The sequence below is a fragment of the Mobula birostris genome, chromosome 4 (assembly GCF_030028105.1).
Source record: "Mobula birostris isolate sMobBir1 chromosome 4, sMobBir1.hap1, whole genome shotgun sequence".
Classification (NCBI taxonomy): Eukaryota; Metazoa; Chordata; class Chondrichthyes; order Myliobatiformes; family Myliobatidae; genus Mobula; species Mobula birostris.
In genome coordinates, this window is record NC_092373.1 from 193375025 (window position 1) to 193397672 (window position 22648).

At 42.7% G+C, this 22648-nt stretch overlaps 1 protein-coding gene across 3 annotated transcripts in view; it reads right to left on the reverse strand.

Annotated features, from left to right (window-relative positions):
* atrn (attractin) overlaps window positions 1–22648 on the reverse strand; it is a 408487-nt gene that overhangs the window by 249294 nt on the left and 136545 nt on the right. For all 3 annotated transcript variants that reach the window (XM_072256711.1, XM_072256712.1, XM_072256713.1), the window contains exons 5-8: window positions 15098–15303; window positions 8440–8602; window positions 2547–2637; window positions 396–639 (exon numbers count right to left, since the gene is read on the reverse strand). In XM_072256711.1, coding sequence (XP_072112812.1) covers window positions 396–639; window positions 2547–2637; window positions 8440–8602; window positions 15098–15303 — 704 coding nt within the window. The remainder of the gene's footprint in view (window positions 1–395; window positions 640–2546; window positions 2638–8439; window positions 8603–15097; window positions 15304–22648) is intronic.

A 22648-nucleotide genomic window follows, 5' to 3' on the forward strand; every position in this document is an offset into this window, starting at 1 on the left:
ATTGGTGAGGATATCCTACCATTTACTTTAGAGAAGCAAGGTTCAAATGGCATTCTGCTAAACTGGAAAACTAGATCATCAATCTGACAATATTTACATGCCTTCCCAACAAATGCCACAGTTATTATCAAACATAAATTGCTGTATAAAATCTCATAGTAATTGGTATTCATAAACCTGAGTTCACCTGCATTGACGATTGCCTCTGCCAGATGAAACATTCTGCTGTATTTAGCTAACAGAAGATGATAATAGCAGAAATATAATTTCATTCAAATAACCAAACTACTAATTAGTCACAAAGATTATGGATAGGATAATTCAAAGCACGTTATCAGACCATTTTCAGCTACCTGAACGAGAATAAAAACTATTCCCTTCTTGCCAATACTCACCAAGATTATATGCTTGTATCTTGCTGACATATCCATACAGTGGACAGTAGCCGAAGATGACCAACATCACAATACTACCATCTTTCAACATTACTATATGTGCAGAGTGGCCCACCACTGCATATTGCTGCTTTGCCTTCGGACTCAGTTGCATCCATGACTGATTGTGAATGTGAAACACCCACAGCTGGTTCGTGATATTTCCTGTTGAATCAATTTTACCTCCATACATGTAAATTTTATCCTAAAAATTCAAAATTGAAGATGAGGATTGGTTATGTTTAGGCACATACATTTAAAATAGTCATACTCTTAAAAGTTAATGCAATGCAGTTTGGTAATTAAACATAGGACTTTCTGTTCTTTAAAATGAAACCACGTTGACTGCATCATGCGAATAAAATACCAAAGAAAATCAATAAAACGGCAGTAAAAATAATTTTTCTACATTACCTTCTAGGAATAGGAGGGCTTAGCAAACCATTGGGAACAGGCAGGCAAGAACCACATATGTCTTGGTCATCCTCTAAACGTTCAGGTGTTTTGGAGGATTAGGCTGCCCTACAGGACTTACGCATTTGTCCATCAATGACATGTAAAAAGGCAGAATGTTTCTGACTCTCGCTGGAATTCAGAAGGATGAGGGAGAATCTAACTGAAACCTTTTGAAAGTTGAAAGGCCTAGACAGAGTAGATGTGGAAAGGATGTTTCCCATGGTGGGAGAGTCTAGGACAAGAGGGCACAGCCTCCGGATAGAGGGGTGCCTTTCAAAACAGAGATGCAGAGTAATCCCTTTAGCTAAAGGGTTGTGAATTTGTGGAATTTGTTCCACATGCAGCTGTGGAGGCCAGATCATTGGGTGTATTTAAGGCAGAGATTGATAAGGTTCTAGATTGATCATGGCATCAAAGGTTACGGGGAGAAGGCCGGGAACTGGGGTTGAGGAGAAAAAAAATGATCAGCCGTGACTGAATGGCAGAGCAGACTCAATGGGCCAGATGGCCTAATTCTGTTCCTATATCTTATGGTCTTATGGACACCTCTTCTGCATTCCCAAAACAGCCTGGATGCAACAAAAGCAACACACACAAAGTGCTGGAGGAACTCAGCAGGACAGTCAGCACCTATGGAAATGAACAAAGGGTCCTGCCTGATGTATGGCCTCAGCCTGAAACATTGGCTGTTCATTCATTTCCATAGATGATGCTTGACCTACTGAGCTCCTCCAGCATTTTATGTGTGTTGCTCCAGATTTCTAGCATATGCAGAATCTCTCATGATTCTGAATGTAGCCAAGTCCCCTTACTTTCAAAGAAAATGGTGCAGGGTATCAGGCAGAACATAAACAATCACTTCATAAGAAGGAGGCTGAAGGGGGATATTTATAAAGTCATGATGGGAATAGATAGGGTAGATATTCAGTCTTTTTATGAGGGTAGGGGCATTTAAACTTAAGGCCATAGGTTTAAAGTGAGAGGAGACAGATTTAATGGGGAAATGAGGGACAAGTTTTTCCTCGTTGAGGATGGTGTAAGTACAGAACAAACTGCCAGAAGTGGTAGAGGTGAGTGAAATTACAATGTTTAAAAAAACAAGTTTAGGGATAGGAAAGGTTTAAAGTGATGTGGACGAAGCAGATAGGACCAGCTCACATCAGCCATTGATCCGCATGGATCAGTTTGGCTGAAGGGCCTGTTTCCATGCTGTACAACTCAAAGAAAATAAAACCCAGGTAGTTGAGACACCAGACAGCACTTCATGCAAACAGGGTAGGGACTGAGAGGAGGTAGGAGCCCTCAGCCTCACCACTCCCAACCTTGCAAAAGATGGAGTGAGCAACCCTCTGCATCACAGAATATGAGGCACATGAGCACTTCCCCCTCCTCCTCAGAAAGCAAGCAAAATGTAAATTAAACCCCTTGTCCTTCTCAAAAAAGCAGGGCACAAACTCATTGTTGACCCAGTCAACCTTTGCATGCACACCTAACAGGCAGCAAATGAGCCAAAGAAGCTCCTTTCCCCATCCACTCAGACAATACACAGGCAAACCCTGTAAGCAAGTTAAATGCAGCATCAAATGAATTACCGGAGCCAAACTATGTGGCTAAAAGAACACTGTGCATCAGTGCTCAGGGGTTAAAAGGCATTACCTTGTACAAAGCCACAGAGTGCCCATATCGCCCAATGACCCGGTCTGCAGATTTCTTCAATTTATGCCATTTCAGTTCTCTTAAATCATACCTATGGGCAACAAAAAAACAAGTGTTGTTTAGGCAGGCACTGCCACCACTAACAGCCCTAACTGATTTTCTTATTCAATAGATAGTACATTCTTAAAGACCTGGAACAATAAAAGGAGACAGGAATAAGAACAAGCATTTTCAAGGTACGACTGTTTGGTAGTTCAATGTGAAACAACATCACTTGTTTACATAATGCAAATCAAGGCACAATGATTAGAATTCCTTCAGGTCCAGCAGGGAGCACCCAATTGAGGTCTCACACTCTGTCAGAGTCTGGAAAAGGTTTAAATGGACAAAGCAACAACTTATGTTGATCAGGCAAGCTCAGCACATGTGAATGAAGCAGGAATTTTAGCATGTCTGTGTAGCAAATGCTGTCTGTACAAGGTTTTAAATGTTTAAGAAAGGACAGGGAGGGAGGCAAAAGAGGCAGAGGCGTATCACTGCTGATCAGAAATAGAGTCACAGCTGAAGAAAATGAGGGAGTCATGGAGGGATTGTCTACCAAATCTCTGTGGGTGGAAGTTAGAAACAGGAAAGGGTATAGAACTCTACTGGATGTTTTTTTTATATAGACCACCCAATAATAACAGGGACATCAAAGAGCAGATAGGGAGACAGACTCCGGAATGGTGCAGTAATAACAGGGTTGTCATGATGAGGGATTTTAATTTCCCCAAAATTGATTGGCATCTCCCTACAGCAAGGAGTTTAGATGGGGTGGAGTTTGTTAGGTGTGTTCAGGAAGGTTTCCTGACAGAGAATGTAGATAAGCCTACAAGAGAAGAGGCTATACTCGATCTGGTATTGGGAAATGAACCTGGTCAGGTGTCAGGTTTCTCAGTGGGAGAGCGTTTTGGAGATAGTGATCATAATTCTATCTCCTTTACCATAGCATTGGAAAGAGATAGGAACAGACAAGTTAGGAAAGTGTTTAATTAGAGTAAGGGGAAATATCATGCTATCAGGCAGGAACTTGGAAGCATAAATTGGGAACAGATGTTCTCAGGGAAATGTAAGGCAGAAATGTGGTAAATGTTCAGGGGATATTTGCGTGGCGTTCTGCACAGGTATGTTCAATGAGACAGGGAACGGATGGTAGGGTACAGGAACCGTGGTATACAAAGGCTAGTCAAGAAGTCTAGAAATCTAGTCAAGAAGAAAAGAAAAGCTTACGAAGGGTTCAAAAAACTAGGTAATGACAGAGATCTAGAAAATTATAAGGCTAGTAGGAAGGAACTTAAGAATGAAATTAGAAGAGCCAGAAGGGGCCATGAGAAGGCCTTGGCGAGCTGAACAAGTATGTGAAGAGCAAGAGGATAAGACACAAGAGAATAGGACAAATCAAGTGTGACAGTGGAAAAGTGTGTATGGAACCGGAGGAGATAGCAGGTACTTAATGAGTACTTAGCTTCAGTATTCACTATGGAAAGGGACCTTGGCGATTGTACGGACGACTTACAGCAGACTGAAAAGCTTCAGCATACAGACGTTAAAAAAGAGCATGTGCTGGAGCTTTTGGAAAGCATCAAGTTGGATAAGTCACCGGGACCGGACGAGATACACCCCAGGCTACTGTGGGAAGCAAGGGAGGAGATTGCTGAGCCTCTGGCAATGATCTTTGCATCATCAATGGGGACAGGAGAGGTTCCAGAGGATTGGAGGGTTGCAGATGTTGTTTCCTTATTCAAGAAGGGAGTAGAGATAACCCAGGAAATTATAGACCAGTGAGTCTTACTTCAATGGTTGGTAAGTTGATGGAGAAGATCCTGAGAGGCAGGATTTATGAACATTTGGAGAGGCATAATATGATTAGGAATAGTCAGCACGGTTTTCTCAAATTTTTTTGAGGATGTGACTAAACACATTAATGAAGGTAGAGCTGTAGATGCATTTCAGCAAGGCATTTGATAAGGTACCCCATGCAAGGCTTATTGAGAAAGTAAGGAGGCATGGGATCCAAGGGGACATTGCTTTGTGGATCCAGAACTGGCTTGCACACAGAAGGCAAAGAATGGTTGTAGATGGGTCATATTCTGCATGGAGGTTGGTGACCAGTGATGTGCTTCAGGGATCTGTACTGGGATCGCCTGTCTTCGTGATTTTTATCAATGACCTGGATGAGGAAGTGGAGGGATGGGATAGTAAATTTGCTGATGACAGAAAGGTTGGGGGTGTTGTGGATAGTATGGAGAGTTATCAGAGGTTACAGCAGGACATTGATAGGATGCAAAACTGGGCTGAGAAGTGGCAGATGGAGTTCATCCCAGATAAGTGTGAGGTGAGGTGAAGGAGCTAGGGCTTTACTCTTTGGAGAGGAGGAGGATGAGAGGAGACATGATAGAGGTGTACAAGATAATAAGAGGAATAAATAGAGTGGATAGCCAGCACCTCTTCCCCAGGGCACCACTGCTCAATACAAGAGGACATGGCTTTAAGGTAAGGGGTGGGAAGTTCAAGGGGGATATTAGAGGAAGGTTTTTTTACTCAGAGTGTGGTTGGTGCGTGGAATGCACTGCCTGAGTCAGTGGTGGAGGCAGATGCACTACTGAAGTTTAAGAGACTACTAGACAGGCATATGGAGGAATTTAAGGTGGGGGCTTATATGGGAGACAGGGTTTGAGGGTCGGCACATTGTGGGCCGAAGGGCCTGTACTGTGCTGTACCATTCTATGTTCTATGGTTCATTTTGGTAGGTCAAATATGATGGCAGAATATAGTATTAATGGTAAGACTCTTGGCAGTGTGGAGGATCAGAGGGATCATGGGGTCCGAGTCCATAGGACACTCAAAGCAGCTGCGCAGGTTGACTCTGTGGTTAAGAAAGCAGACGGTGTATTGGCCTTCATCAATCATGGAATTGAGTTTAAGAGCCAAGAGGTAATGTTACAGCTATATAGGACCCTGGTCAGACCCCACTTGGGAGTACTGTGCTCAGTTCTGGTCACCTCACTACAGGAAGAATGTAGAAACTATAGAAAGGGTGCAGAGGAGATTTACAAGGACGTTGCCTGGATTGGGGAGCATGCCTTATGAGAACAGGTTGAGTGAACTTGGCCTTTTCTCCTTGGAGCGACGGAGGATGAGAGGTGACCTGATAGAGGTGTATAAGGTGATGGGAGGCATTGATCGTGTGGATAGTCAGAGGCTTTTTCCCAGGGCTGAAATGGCTAACACGAGAGGACACAGTTTTAAGCTGGTTGGAAGTAGGTAGAGAGGAGATGTCAGGGGTAAGTTTTTTTATGCAGAGAGTGGTGAGTGTGTGGTATAGGCTGCCGGCAATGGTGGTGCAGGCGCAGACAACAGGGTCTTTTAAGAGGCTCCTGGATAGGTACATGGAGTTTAGAAAAGTATTACTATGGGTAACCCAAGGTAATTTCTAAACTAAGTACATGTTTGGCACAGCATTGTGGGCCGAAGGGCCTGTATTGTGCTGTAGGTTTTCTATGTCTATGTTTCTGTGTCCCTTGTATATTCCAGGTATTATTTAAAACAGGGGTCCCCAATCTTTTTTTACGCTGCGGACTGGTTTCATACTGACGACATTCTTGCGGACAGGCCGACCCGCGGTTGGGGGGGGGGGTAGGGTGGCCAACGGACAAGAGTAGTAGTCAAAATCGTTGTGTTTACCCCGAGAAAGACTACAATGACCATGAAGCCTTGCGCGGGCACCACTGTACATGCGTGACTTGCACATGCATTTACCTGCCCATTGTTTTCTATAAATTGTTTTTGGCGATTCTGTTTGGGGGAAGTGACTGGAATATAGGTGATAAGTGGCTAATACACTCAATTTCGTTTCTAAAAGGGTTTATCTAATGAATTTAATATTAAACACACAACGCATATTTTCCTCGCATGAATACAGTGATAAATCAATTATCAGGGGAGGACAGGGGAGCTTGAAGTGTTGAACGAACTTCCAGTAGAAGTGGTAGAGGCAGGTTCAATATTATCATTTAAAGAAAAATTGGATTGGTATATGGACAGGAAAGGAATGGAGGGTTATGGGCTGAGTGCAGGTCGGTGGGACTAGGTGAGAGTAGCATTCGGCACAGACTAGAAGGGCAGAGATCGCCTGTTTCCGTGCTGTAATTGTTATATGGTTATATAAGTCAGTAGCATCATAACATTTAAGTAATGTTTGGATATTAAACACACAGCACATATTTTCCCCGTATGAACATATCAAATCATTGCAACGCACCAATATCGCTGAATCATTGGGAGCCCTGGGTTGAACACTTGTTTCCCTGCAACAAGACGGTCCTATTGAGGGGTGATGGGAGACAGCGATACTCGAAGGGGGTTCCTTATGTCCAGTCTATTCCGCAATTTAGTTTTCGTTGCATTCATTGCAGAGATATGTTGGAAATGGAAGCAAGGTTTTCAGTGCTTTCCTGGCTATCTCAGGATATTTAGCCTTGACTTTGATTCAGAATGCCGGCAGAGATGTTATATCAAACATACTTTTCAGCCTGCCATCATTTGCAAGCTCGAGGAGTTGATCTCCTTCCCGCGCTGACACGGATGACGCGCGGGTAATGACCTCGCATGCGTTCAAGCTCAACAGTGCATGACAGGAAATGAGAAAAGGTGCAGCTGACTCATATCACCAAATCATATCATTTTCTCGTGGCCCGGTAGCACATGCTTTGCGGCCTGGTACCGGTCCATGGCCTGGTGGTCGGGGACCGCTGATTTAAAAGATACAAGTCAATACATTAACTAAATCAGCAAATTTTATTACTGTTATATCAAGCAATCTGCTGGAGGAACTCACTGCGTCCTCCAGCAAATTGATTGTTGCTCCAGATTCCAGCATCTTTCTGTGTCTGGAGGATACAGCATTACCAACAAACCATTTAGAACTAGAAAGCAATGCCAGCTCAAGAATGGTATCTAGGAACAGTATCTGGAAGGAAACAGGCCAGTTCGTGCTGACTAACTGTTTCACTATTTAAGCATCAGTGATTCCCCAGGTTTATGTGAACCCAATCATTCCAAGATTCTTCCACTCATTCAGGAAAGCTATCATTTGCACTCTGCTCCAGATGATATCTAGCACAACATCTGAGGCTTCCCCCTTTGTAATAGAAGCATTGATAGCATTTAAAAAATGAATTATCTTCATTTTGTTTTATGCTTTTTAAATTATTTACATTTTAACATTTAAATTTTACTTCAATTTTAATAGTCTTTAAATATCTCTGAGATACTTCAAACCTATTAAATTACTATCTGAAGCACTTTCAACCTGGAGCGTTGATTGGTCAAGATACAGAAGGTATGGAGGACAGCAGGCGGGAAAACCACATTAGAAAGATCAGGCCTATTATTTCCCTCAGAAGATAGAGCCACATTGGTTCCTTCAATATAAAACACACAAATCTATTCTGCAAAAAAAAATTATATGGGCAAGAGAATTGAGCAGGACTAAAAGTTGTAGCAAAGTTTTGTAGGTGTGACTAACTTTCAGTAGAACAGTACAATATTCAGAATAACATTGAAGGAACTGAATTTAGTGGACACGTCTTCAGTAAAACAATAGCAGGAAGAACAACGGCAGAAGTACTACCTTACTTTCCCTTTTCTATTTTCTATTTATGATTTATAATTTAAATTTTTAATATTTACTATTGATTTGTACTCCAGGGAGCACAAAGCGCAGAATCAAATATCGCTGTGATGATTGTATGCTCTAGTATAAATTGTTTGGCGACGATAAAGTATTTTAGCAGGTTAACTTGATATCAACGAAGCAATTCATCCCAGCTAAGCATGGATTTGCTCTACTTACGCTGCAACCATCTGGTACTCCGAGTAATTGAACACATAACCTCCAATAACCCACATGACATTGTCACTAACAACAGCCTTGTGGGAAGCCCGGGCAAGCATCGGAACGTCATATTCTTCCCTTTCCCAAAATGACGCATTAGCTGTAAGCGAGCAGTCAGGGCCTGAAAGAAATAAAATTATTTCTCACTTTTTACTCATCTTCCGGAGTCAACTGCAATCATAAATTAAATATGTACATAAATTTCAAAACTGAATCAGACTTAGATTACACATATCCATGACATTAGAAACACACACAAAATGCTGGAGGAACTCAGCAGGTCAGGCAATATATATGGAAATAAACAGTTCAAGCTTCAGGTTGAAACACTTCTTCAAGACTAAAAAGGAAGGGGGAAGATGACAGAATAACACTACATTAGTGTTAAAAATTAAGAAATAGTTTATGGATTGATAAAGAACAAATCACTGCCAGCAGTAACATGTTACACAACCTCTTTATACACTGCTGCCAAAAATCACAATAACCAACACCAAAAATCCAACACTTTTGTAAACAATATACAGAAGGCATATTTGTAATTTATTTCCACCCATTACTGTTTTACTATTTATTGGCAATCAAGGAGAGCTTTAAAACTCACATAATCATTAAACACATTGTGATGATAGAGGAAAACATAATGAACTCACTGAAACTAACACCACATTTCAGTGATTATTTTGGTTGCTGGGTCAAACAGGCTTTGGATGAACTGAGTGATGCAATCAATGGGCATGAAATAGCACATCCTGATGCCTTCCCCATCATTTTGGGGGGGGGGGGGTCTTTAACCAGGCCAGCTTGATAAAGTCACTAAATAATTATCAACAAATCACTTGTAGTACCAGAGGAACCAACACACTGCACCACTGTTACACCACCATCAAGAGTGCTTACAATGCTACGCCACAACCACTCTTTGGAAAGTCTGATCACTTGGCTCTTCTTCTACTTCCTGAGCATACGCAGAGACTGAAGACTTCAGCACCAGTAGTGAGGACCAAGAAGGTACGGATGGGGAGGCGCAGGTTGCTTACATGACTGATTTGAATTGGTGTACTGGACGGGGTTGTATTCACCTTCAAGTCTGGATGAGTATGCCACAGTCGTCACCGACTTCATTCAGACCTGTGTGGATGAGTGTGTACCTACGAAGCTTATTGTACGTTCCCAAACCAAAAGCCATGAATGAACCAGGAGGTATGTCATCTTCTGAGGGCTAGATCTGTGGCATTTAAGTCTGGCAGCCCAAGTCTGCACAAGAAAACCAGGTATGACTTGCAGAGAGCTATTCAAAGAGCCAACAAACAACTCCAAAGAAGATTGGAGACAATGTCGGATGCACATCAACTCTGGCAGGGTTTGTAGGTCATTACGTCCTACAAAGTAAAACCCAACATCATGAATGACAGTGATGCTTCACTTCCAGACGAGCTTTTTATGCAAGCTTTGAAAGGGAGAATAAAACTACAGCTATACGGATCCCTGTAGCATCCAGTGACCCTGCGATCTCTATCACAGAGGCCCTCCTCTTGTCTTTCAGGAGGGTGAACCCTCACAAGGTTGTAGTTCCTGACAATGCTCTAAAAACTTGTGTCAACCGACCTGCAGGGGTATTCAAAGACATTTTCAATCTCTCATTGCTAGGGTTTGAAGTCCTACCTGCTTCAAAAGGGCAACAATTATACCAGTGCCCAAGAAGAGCAGCAAAAGCTGCCTTAACAACTATTGCCAGTAGCATTCACATTAAATGCTTTGAGAGGTTGGTCATGACTCGGATCAACTCTCATCTCAGTAAGGACATGGACCCACTGTAATTTGTTTATCACCACAATAAGTCTATAGCAGACACGATCTCAATGGCTCTTCATGCAGTCTTGGAACATCTGAGCAATACAAAATTCCTATGTCAGGATGCTGCTTATTGACTGTAGCTCAGTGTTTAACACCCCCATTCCTACAGTCCTGACTGAAAAGCTGCAGAACCTGGGCCTCTCTGCCTCCTTCTTCAACTGGATCCTTAACTTTCTAACCAGAAGACCACAATCTGTGTGGATTGGAAATAACACCTCCACCTCGCTGACAATTAACACTGGCACACCTCAGGGATGTGCGCGCAAGCCACTGCTCTACCGTATGGCTCGGCATAGCTCAAATTTCATCAATAAATTTGCTGATGAAACAACCATTGTTGGCAGAATCTCAGATGGTAACAAGAAGGTATACAGGAGCGAGATATACCATATAGTTGAGTGGTGTCATAACAACAACCTTGCACTCAACCATAGTAAGACTAAAGAGCTGATTGTGGACTTCAGAAACAGCAAGACGGGGAACACAAACCAATCCTCATAGAAGGATCAGAGGTGGAGAGAGTGCAATTTCAAGTTTCTGTGTGTTGGTTCTCTGAAGACCTAACCTGGTCGTTACATATTGATGCAGTGATAAAGGCAGGACAGTGGCTGTATTCTATTAGGAGTTTGAGGATATTTGGTTTGACACCTAAAACACTCAAAAACTTCTGGAGATGTACTGTGGATGGCATTCTGACTGGCTGCATCTCCTTCTGGTATTGGGGAGGGGGGGCTACTGCACAGGATCAAAGTAAGTTGCAGAAAGTTGTAACTTTAGTCAGTTCCATTATGGGTTCTAGCCTCTGTAGTATCCAAGACACCTTCAAGGAGTGGTGCCTCAGGGTGATGGCACCTATCATTAAGGACCTCCACCACCCAGGGCATTCTCTCTTCCCTCTTCTCATTGTACTGTCAGGGAGAAAGTACAGAACCCTGAAGGCACACAATCAGTGATTCAGGAATATTTATTTCTGTTTTTGCATTATTCATTTTAATTTAACTATTATATATATGTGCGTGTGTGTGTGTGTGTGTGTATACACACACACACTTAAAAGTAATTCAGTTCTTTTTTTCTATATTTATCATGTATTGCAATATATTGCTGCCACAAAGTTTACAAATTGCATGATATATGCTGGTGATATTAAACCTGATTCTAACTTAAGGATCAGGGCAACATTGTGGGCCGAAAGGCCTGTACTGGGTTATACTGTTCTATGTTGTATGATCAGGGAATATGTTTAAAGACAGCGCCTTTTGAAAGTATTCTGTGCCCCCAGCCCTCAGTTCACATAAATATGTAATACAAACAGAGATTTTATCATTTAACTGAAAAATTTTTTTGTGAATCACATGTTCCTTTTTTCACAGTAGAACTCAAAAATAGGAAAATTGTAAAGCATGAAAAACTAAAAATACAAAACTGAAATGTCAGCAATTCAAAAGCATTTATCCCCCTTTGCTCAGTACCTAGCTGAGTGACCTCTCACAGCTATTACAGCCAGTAGTCTTTCTGGACATGTCTCTATTAGCTTTGCACAGATGGCGGAGCAAAATTTGCCCAGACGTATTTGCAAAATTGGTCAAGCTGTACCAGGTTAGTTAAGGGGCACTAGAAAACAGCAAACCTGAGATCTTGCCTGATTTACTTAATCAGGTTCAGGTCAGGACTCTGGTTGGGCTACTCAAGGACATCAATTTTCTTCATTTGAAGTCTCTCCATGGTTGCTCTGGCAGGTCATTGCCTGCTGAAAGATGAACTTCCTCCCGAGTTTAAGCTTTCTGGCAGAGGCTCTCATGTTTTTATTCAGGATCTCTCTGTATTTAGCAGCATTCGTCTTCCCATCAATCCTGACCAGATTTCCAGTCACTGCTGCAAAAAGCTTCCCCATAGCATGAGGCTACCTCCACCATACTTTACATTAGGGATAGAGTTACCTGGCTCTTGTGAAGTATTAGATTTAAGCCACATGTACCTCTTAGTGTTGATGCCAAAAAAGTTCCACTCTTCTGACCACTGCGTTCAGACAAATGCAACGTTGCCAATTATTTCAAGAGAAATAGAATATAAAAGCAAGGAGATAATGCTGAGGCTTTATAAGACACTAGTCAGGCCGCACTTGGAGTATTGTCAACAGTTTTGGGCCCCATATCTCAGAAAGAATGTGTTGTCATTGGAGACAGTCCAGAGGAGGTTCACGAGGATGATTCTAGAAATGAAGGGGTTAACATATGATGAGCATTTGGCAGCTCTGCGCCTGTACTCATTGGAATTTAGAAGAACGCGAAGGGTATCTCATTGAATCCTACCAAATATTGAAAAGACTAGATAAAGTGGACATGGAGAAGATGTTTTCCATGGTGCAGGTATCCAGAACTAGAGGGCCCTGCCTCAAAATTGAGGGGCAACCTTTTAGAACAAAGATAAGGCAATTTTTTTTTTAGCCAGTGAGTACTGAATCCACAGTCTCTGCCATAGACTGCGGTGGAGACCAAGCACGTGGTTATATTTAAAGCGGAATTTGATAGTTTCATGTTTGGTAACGGCATCAAAGGATATGGCAAGAAGGCAGGTGTATGGGGTTGAGTAGGATCCAGTATCAGCTATGATGAAAGCAGACTCGATGGGCTGAATGGCTTGATTCTGTTCCTATGTCTTATGGACCACTTGACCTTCTTCCACATCCTTGCAGTATCTTCTAAGTGGTGCTTTGCAAAGTCTTTACAGGCAAGGATATGCTTTTTACTTAGCCAGGTCTTCCTTGCCACTCTTCCATAAATACCCTTTTTGTGCAAGACCTTAGAGATGGTGGACCAATGAACTTCATCTCCAGTTGCAGCCACTAACTTCTGCAGAGTGACAGGAGGTGACAAAGCAGCCGCTCTTACAAGTGCCATTCTTCTCCAGCAGCTAAGTTTAGAGGGGTGGTCTGAACTAGGCAGTGTGGCTGCGGTTTCATATTTTTTCCACTTTTCATGATGCACTACACTGAGTTCCCAGTACATTCAGTACCTTTGAGACGTCCTTGTACCCTTCCCGAGATCTGTACTTCTCTATTATCATTTCCCTGATTTGTCCTGAATCCTCTTTTGTCTTCATTTTTGGTTTGTCCTGTTGAAAATCTATCATATTGTTGGACCTTACAGAGAGAGAGAGAGTATTTATTCAAGTGATCCTCCAATTTTCTACCTCAACAAACTGGGTGAGAGTTGGTAAGGTAATACAAGTATTGCACCTGAGGAAAGTTAGCATAATAATTACAAAGGGTATGACACTTCTTCAGCCTCACAATTTTGGTATGATGCAAAATGTTATGTTGATTAGCTCAAAAAATTCTTACTTCAAATTTAGAAAATGGACTAGTAAAATCAACTGAATTAAACTGATTCGAATTGAATGATCTTTATTGTCATTATACATGTGTACAATGAAACTCTTAACAACAGGAATTCTGCAGATGCTGGAAATTCAAGCAACACACATAAAAGTTGCTGGTGAACGCAGCAGGCCAGGCAGCATCTCTAGGAAGAGGTGCAGTCGACGTTTCAGGCCGAGACCCTTCGTCAGGACTAACTGAAGGAAGAGTGAGTAAGGGATTTGAAAGTTGGAGGGGGAGGGGGAGATCCAAAATGATAGGAGAAGACAGGAGGGGGAGGGATGGAGCCAAGAGCTGGATAGGTGATAGGCAAAAGGGATACGAGAGGATCATGGGACAGGAGGTCCGGGAAGAAAGGCAAGAAAGGGGGGGGGGGGACCCAGAGGATGGACAAGGGGTATATTCAGAGGGACAGAGGGAGTAAAAGGAGAGTGGCCTCCCCCTCGTACCTCATCTGTTACTTATTTTTATACACACATTCTTTCTCTCACTCTCCTTTTTCTCCCTCTGTCCCTCTGAATATACCCCTTGCTCATCCTCTGGGTCCCCCCCACCCCCGCCCCTTGTCTTTCTTCTCGGACCTCCTGTCCCATGATCTTCTCGTATCCCTTTTGCCAATCACCTGTCCAGCTCTTGGCTCTATCCTTCCCCCTCCTGTCTTCTCCTATCATTTTGGATCTCCCCCTCCCCCTCCAACTTTCAAATCCCTTACTCACTCTTCCTTCAGTTAGTCCTGACGAAGGGTCTCGGCCTGAAACGTCGACTGCACCTCTTCCTACAGATGCTGCCTGGCCTGCTGCGTTCACCAGCAACTTTTATGTGTCTTACAATGAAACTCTGTTTGGTTTCCTCTCAGGCAATTAAATAAAGCGGGAGATAAAAACAAGACAGTCATAGAAAAACAGTATTAAATGGATAAGTAGCAGAAAATAAGTTGCAGCAGCAGCAGAATATCACAGTAATGCATAAAGTGCCTTTAGTGCAAGTATTTGAGTCCTCGTGTATGCATGTGTGTGCTCAGTTTCAGTCATTGTTCTGTGGGGGTGGTGTGATGGAGGCCACAGCTCTGGGATAGAAGCTGTTCCTCAGTCTATTTGTTCTGGCTTTTAGTGTCCTGAACCTTTTGCTGGACAGCAGCGGGTCAAACAGGGAGCGGCCGAGGTGTGTTGTGTCTCTGGTTATGCTGATTGCTTTTCCTGAGTCTGCTGAAATAGATGGTGATGGCCTGCTTCTGAAAGGGCCCTTGCAGAGATGATGGGTCAAATACTACAAGTCACTGTAGTTATTAACAGGCAACTGGTTCATAGCTCAGCAAAAGCCACCATCTTCAATGAAATTGGTTGGATAAGTTATTGTGAGAGGAATCAGTGAAAAACTCACCTTGCCAGCCATCGTAGCATATACAAGCTTTTGTATCATTCAAGTCACAGTTACCACGATTTGAATATCCACAATCATTTAAGCAGTAAGATATATCACATGATTCTCCTTTCCAATGTTCTTCACACAGACATTGCACAGTGGTATTGTCCGCTCCTTCCACACATTTTCCATGTCCTGAACAGTTGTTTGGGCAAGAGTTGATGCTATTCAAAGAAAGTAAATTAAACAGTATAATTATAATTGAAAAGCAGAATAAACTCAAAAGACTAAAGAGACTATAAGATATAGGAGTAGAATTACACCATTTGACCCATCATGTCTGCTCCACTATTCAATCATGGCTGAATTATTTTCCCTCTGAATGATATTCTCCTGCCTTATCCCTATAATCTTTGATACCCTTGGTTAAGGGGGAAAATAATTCAGCCATGATTGAATATTAACCTCCACATTAAATACATACATTACACAATATCATTGCAGAAGATGTGGCCTGGACTGAGCATGCAAGTACAATTACAAAGAAAGCAAGGCTCAGGAGTCACACTACCAGATTCAGGAACAATTATTACCCCTTAACTATCAGGCTCTTGAGCAAAAAAGGATAACTACACTCATCTACTGAGATGTGCCGACAACCAATTACCACACCTTAAGGACTCTTTACCTTCATGCTCTCTTTATTTATTGTGATCCATTTATATCTGCATTTGCACAGTTCGTTGTTCTATGCTTTTGCTTTCTGATCCTGTTTACAGTTACTATTCTACAGATTTGCTGAGAGTGCCCACAGGAAAAGGAATCGCAGGGTTGTATGTGATGACATCTATGTATTTACTTTGAACTTGGAACTTCACTTGCCCCATCACTGAACTATTCCCACAACCTATGGACTCACTTTCAAAGACTCTTCAGGTTCTCAATATTTATTGCTTATTTATTTATTATTATCTTTTTCTCTATTGGATTTGCAGTTTGCTGACTTTTGCATATTGGTTGTTTGTCTGTCCTGTTGGTGTGGTTTCCCATTGATTCTATTATGGTTCTTGGATTTACTGAATATGCGTACAAGAAAAGGAATCTCAGGTTTACATATGGTGACAAATATGTACTTTGGACTTTGACTTCACCTTCACAGCCATCTGTGGCAATGAATCGCACAGATTCACCACCCTTTGACTAAAAAATATGTTCTAAAGGGACATCCTTGAATTCTGAGGCTGTGCCCTCTGCCCTGGACTTCCCAACTATAGGAAACATCTTTTTCACATCCACTCTCTCTAGACCTTTCAATATTCAGTAGGTTTCAATGAGATATCCTCTCAACCTTCTAAACTCTAGTTTAGGCCCAGAGTACAGGCCCAAAGTCCTCAAATGCTCCTCATGCATTAATTCTTTCTTTCCTGGGATCATTCTCATGAACTTCTTCTAGACCAGGGTTTCCCAAGTTTTTTGTGTCATGGACCAATACCATTAAACAAGGGGTCCTTGGATCCTAGTTTGGGAACCCCTGCTCTTGACCCTCTCTATTACTAACACATCATTTCTTAAACACGGGAAATTCTGCAGATGCTGGAAATCCAAAGCAACACACACAAAATGCTATAGACAATAGACAATAGCCAATAAGTGCAGGAGTAGGCCATTCAGCCCTTCGAGCCAGCACCGCCATTCACTGTGATCATGGCTGATCATCCACAATCAGTATCCAGTTCCTGCCTTATCCCCATAACCTTTGATTCCGCTATCTTTAAGAGCTCTATCCATCTCTTTCTTGAAAGCATCCAGAGACTTGGCCTCCACAGCCTTCTGGGGCAGAGCATTCCATACACCCACCACTCTCTGGGTGAAAAATGCTGGTGGAACTCAGGGCGTAAGACTGCAACTATGGAAGTAAATAAACATTCAACATTTCTGACAAAGAGACTTCCTCCAGATCTTACTTCTTAGATGAGGGACCCAAACTCCTCAAATATACCAAATACAAACCAATGCCTTATAAACCTTCAACATTACATCCAGGCTTTTATACAGTTGGCCCTCTATACCTGAAAGTTCCGCATCCACAGATTCAACCAACCGCGGATCGGGATCATAAAACAAAAACGGAAGTTCTCTCTCCAGCACTCGTTGTTTGAGCACTGTTCGTCTCGCGTCTCGTTCAGTCACTACTTGTGTTCTGTACACCCTTTGTTTCTGTGAAAAAATGCTTTATACCTTATTGTCGCCAAACAATTGGTACTAGAACGTACAATCATCACAGCGATATTTGATTCTGCACTTCCCACTCCCTGGATTACAAATATTAAATATTATAGAGACTACTAGACAGGTATATGGAGGAATCTAAGGTGGGGGCTTATATGGGAGGCAGGGTTTGAGGGTCGGCACAACATTGTGGGCCGAAGGGCCTGTACTGTGCTGTACTATTCTATGTTAAAAATATTTTAAAACAGTAAAAATTAGTAAATATTAAAATTTTAAATTATAAATCATAAATAGAAAATAGAAAAATGGAAAGTAAGGTAGTGCAAAAAAACCGAGAGGCAGGTCTGGATATTTGGAGGGTACGGCCCAGATCTGGGTCAGGATCCGTTCAGCAGTCTTATCACAGTTGGAAAAAAGCTGTTCTCAAATCTGGCCGTACGAGTCTTCAAGCTCCTGAGCCTTCTCCCGGAGGGAAGAGGGACGAAAAGTGTGTTGGCTGGGTGGGTCGTGTCCTTGATTATCCTGGCAGCACTGCTCCGACAGTGTGCAGTGTAAAGTGAGTCCACAGACAGAAGATTGGTTTGTGTGATGTGCTGCACCGTGTTCATGATCTTCTGCAGCTTCTTTCGGTCTTGGACAGGACAACTTCCATACCAGGCTGTGATACATCCTAGAAGAATGCTTTCTACGGTGCATCTATAGAAATTAGTGAGGGTTTTAGGGGACAGGCCAAATTTCTTTAGTTTTCTCAGGAAGTAAAGGCGCTGGTGGGCTTTCTTGGCAGTGAACTCTGCTTGGTTGGACCAAGTCAGGTCATTTCTGATATTGACCCCGAGGAACTTAAAGCTGTTGACCTGTTCCACTTGCGCACCACTGAAGTAAATTGGGTTGTGCGGTCTGCTACTCCTTCTGAAGTCAACAACCAATTCCTTCGTCTTGCTGACGTTGAGGGATAGGTTATTGTCTTCACACCATGCCACCAGGTTCTTAATTCTTAAATGGCTCCTAAAAAGCAATTGGTGGTCAAAGCAATTCCTCAAAGGCTAAGAGTACTGTAATCTAGAGATGATTAGAAGTATTATTCGTTGTTTGAGCATTGTTTGCCTCACGTCTCATTCATTCACTACTTGTGTTGTGAGTGAGAGGAAGGAGTTTAAAGCTAGTAAGGGATGGCTGGCTAGCTATGTAAAGCACTACAGCCTCAAAAAATTAAAGATCACTGGATAATCGGCATCGGCTAATGCCGAGGCAGCATCAGCGTTCCCAGAAGAGCTATGATGGTTGCGCCTGTACTGAACACGTACAGACTTTTTTTCTTGTCATTATTCCCTAAACAATACAGTATAACAACTATTTACATAGCGTTTACATTGTATTAGGCATTATAAGTAATTTAGAGATGATTCAAAGTATATGGGAGGATGTGCATAGGTTATATGCAAATACTTCGCCAGCTTGGTATCAGCTCCTCCCTCTGCAATTGGACCTTGGACTTTCTAACAGGCTCCAATATGTTAAATTAGACAACCTCTCCCTGAATACTCACCCTGAATACTCACCTCTCCATTCTCACCCTGAATACTGGCGTGCCTCAAGGCCGTGTGCTGAGCCCTCTTCTATACTCCCTTTCCACCTATGACTGCGTCCCTGTACACGGTTCTAACTCCATAATCAAGTTCGCAGACGACACCACAGTGGTTGGCCCCTGATCAGAGGGGTTGATGAGATGGCCTACAGGGACGAGGTCCAGCACCTGGCTGCGTGGTGTGCCCATAACAACCTGGCCCTTAACACCCAGAAGACCAAGGAGATTATTGTGGACTTCAGCGTGTGGTGAAAACTGCCCAGCGGATTAACGGCACCCAATTGCCCACCATTGAGAACATCTACCATAAACACTGCCTGGGCAGGGTGAAAAGCATTATCATGGATGCATCTCAACCTAACCATGGACTTTTTACTCTCCTCCCATCTGGTAGGCGCTACAGGAGCCTCCACTCCCGCACCAGCAGGCTCAGGAAGAGCTTCTTCCCTGAGGCTGTGACCCTGCTGAACCTCACATCACAGCGCTAAGCAGTATTGTACCCACATTAGACTATCTCAGTACTTTTAAATTTGTATGCTGTAGCACTTACTTTTTATTCACAGTTATTTTGTAAATAATACTATTCTTTTAAACTTCTGGTCAGATGCATTTCATTGGCTTTGTATCTGTACTTGGCACAATGACAATAAAGTTGAATCTAATCTAATACGGGACTTGAGCATCCATGGAATTTGGTATCCGTTGGGGGGTCCTGGAACCAAATCCCTGGGGATACAGAGAGCCGACTATTCTTGTCCTCTTGAAATGAATTCCATTTGCTTTCCTTACCACTGACTTGACAGGCAAGTTAACCTTTAGGGAATCCTACACAAAGACTCCCAAGTCCCTTGGCCCCTCCAATTTTAGAATTTGTTGCTTCCTTAGAAAATAATCTAAACTAAAGTTTTAAATATTAATTATTATGTTATTCATTGTCCTGAGAAACTCAAACTCTGAATCCTTTAGAACTATAGGTCCAAATAACTCATATTTTGTTTGTAGGTTGAAAGGTAATTCATCAGTTTGAAAAGGCACTATGAAACTTGGAAAAGGAAAAAGACAGCCATTTCCCAGCTCCAGGTTGTTTTTTTTTTTGCCTGCATTAGCTGACCGCTGCTCAAATAGCAACAAGATAGCAAATTTTAGTCTCTTTATTTTCTTTGTCCAAGTAAATTTCTGTGATCTTAAATGCCATAAAATTAGATCCATTTAACAAATGCTGTTAAAACCAACTGTCAAAAGCCTTGTAAAGTGTTTAAAGACTTCGATGTATAAGTGTTGGGTGCCATATTACTTAAAAATGATATTTAAATTCCATATTTATTTACATCTCTCAATGCATTCTTCCTTGGCCTTGATCATGTTTTTCCTGATCTTCTTGCAGCTCTTTTTGTAAGCTACAGCTCCTGTTGTTGTGTTCTTTGTTTTCTCCAGGTCTCTTCTAGTGTCACACATTTCCAGGATCTCCTCTGTTACCTAGCGTTTTTCGAATGCGTTTTCCAAGTATGTCATTGGCTGTTTATGTCATCACTTCATTGAACTTCGCTGTTAATGTTTCAAAATCTTTGTCAAGCGTCAGCAATGGTACAAATTTTCCTTCAGCTGTAGCTTTTCAGATTTTTGGATCATTTGGATCTCCTCTGGGGAAGGTGGGACCCATACAGATTGGATGGGTTACACCTGAACTCGAGGGGGAGTAATATCCTTGCATGTAGGTTTCCTAGCATGGTTCGGGAGGGATTAAACTAATTTGCAAGGGGGATGGGACCCGGAGTGATACAGCAGTGGAAGAAGTGCATGGAGTAAAGTCAGATCTAACAGATAAAGAGGCTTTGAGGAAAGAGGAGCAGAATAAACAGTGTAAAGGTAGTAAGGTAGAAGGGCTAAAGTGTGTGTACTTCAATGCAAGAAGCATCAGGAACGAAGGTGATGAACTGAGAGCTTGGATACATACATGGAACTATGATCTAGTGGCCATTACAGAAACTTGGCTGGCACCAGGGCAGGAATGGATTCTCAATATTCCTGGATTTCAGTGCTTCAAAAGAGATAGCGGGGGGGGGGGAGGGGGAGGAAGAGTGGCATTACTGGTCAGGGATACAATTACAGCTACAGAAAGGGTGGGTAATATAGCAGGATCCTCTTTTGAGTCAGTATGGGTGGAAGTCAGGAACAGGAAGGGAGCAGTTACACTACTGGGGGTATTCTATAGGCCCCCTGGTAGCAGCAGAGATACCGAGGAGCAGATTGGGAGGCAGATTTTGGAAAGGTGCAAAAATAACAGGGTTGCTATCATGGGTGACTTTAACTTCCCTGATATTGATTGGCACTTGATTAGTTCCAATGGTTTGGACGGGGCAGAGTTTGCTAAGTGTGTCCAGAACGGATTCCTGTCACAGTATGTTGACAGACCGACTGGGGGAATGCCATACTAGATCTAGTATTAGGTAACGAACCGGGTCAGGTCACAGATCTCTCAGTGGGTGAGTATCTGGGGGACAGTGACCACCGCTCCCTGGCCTTTACCATTATCATGGAAAAGGACAGAATCGGAGGACAGGAAAGTTTTTAATTGGGGAAGGGCAAATTATGAGGCTATAAGGCTAGAACTTGCGGGTGTGAATTGGGATGATGTTTTTGCAGGGAAATGTACTACGGACATGTGGTCGATGTTTAGAGATCTCTTGCAGGATGTTAGGGATAAATTTGTCCCGGTGAGGAAGATAAAGAATGGTAGGGTGAAGGAACCATGGGTGACAAGTGAGGTGGAAAATCTAGTCAGGTGGAAGAAGGCAGCATATGTGAGGATTAGGAAGCAAGGATCAGATGGGTCTATTGAGGAAAATTGGGTAGCAAGAAAGGAGCTTAAGAAGGGGCTGAGGAGAGCACAAGGGGGCATGAGGAGGCCTTGGCGAGTTGGGTAAAGGAAAACTCCAAGGCATTCTTCAATTATGTGAAGAACAAAAGGATGACAGGAGTGAAGGTAGAACCAATTAGAGATAAAGGTGGGAAGATGTGCCTGGAGGCTGTGGAAGTAAGCGAGGTCCTCAATGAATACTTCTCTTGAGAGGGAACTTGATGACGGTGAGGACAATATGAGTGAGGTTGATGTTCTGGAGCATGTTGATATTAAGAGAGCAGAGGTGTTGGAGTTGTTAAAATACATTAGGACAGATAAGTCCCCAGGGCCTGACGGAATATTCCCCAGGCGACTCCACGAAGTGAGGGAAGAGATTGCTGAGCCTCTGGCTAGGATCTTTATGTCCTCGTTATCCACGGGAATGGTACCAGAGGATTGGAGGGAGGTGAATGCTGTCCCCTTGTTTAAAACAGCTAGTAGAGATAGTCCAGATAATTATAGACCAGTGAGCCTTACGTCTGGGGTAGGAAAGCTGTTGGAGAAGATTCTTAGAGATAGGACCTATGGGCATTAAGAGAATCATGGTCTGATCGGGAGAGTCAGCATGGCTTTGTGAAGGGCAGATCGTGTCTAACAAGCCTGATAGAGTTCTTTGAGGAGGTGACCAAGCATATAGATGAGGGTAGTGCAGTAGATGTGATCTACATGGATCTTAGTAAGGCATTTGACAAGGCTCCACACGGTAGGCTTATTCAGAAAGTCAGAAGGCATGGGATCCAGGGTGGTTTGGCCAGGTGGATTCAGAATTGGCTTGCCTGCAGAAAGCAGAGGGTCGTGGTAGAAGGAGTACATTCGGATTGGAGGGTTGGAACTGGTGGTGCCCCACAAGGATTGG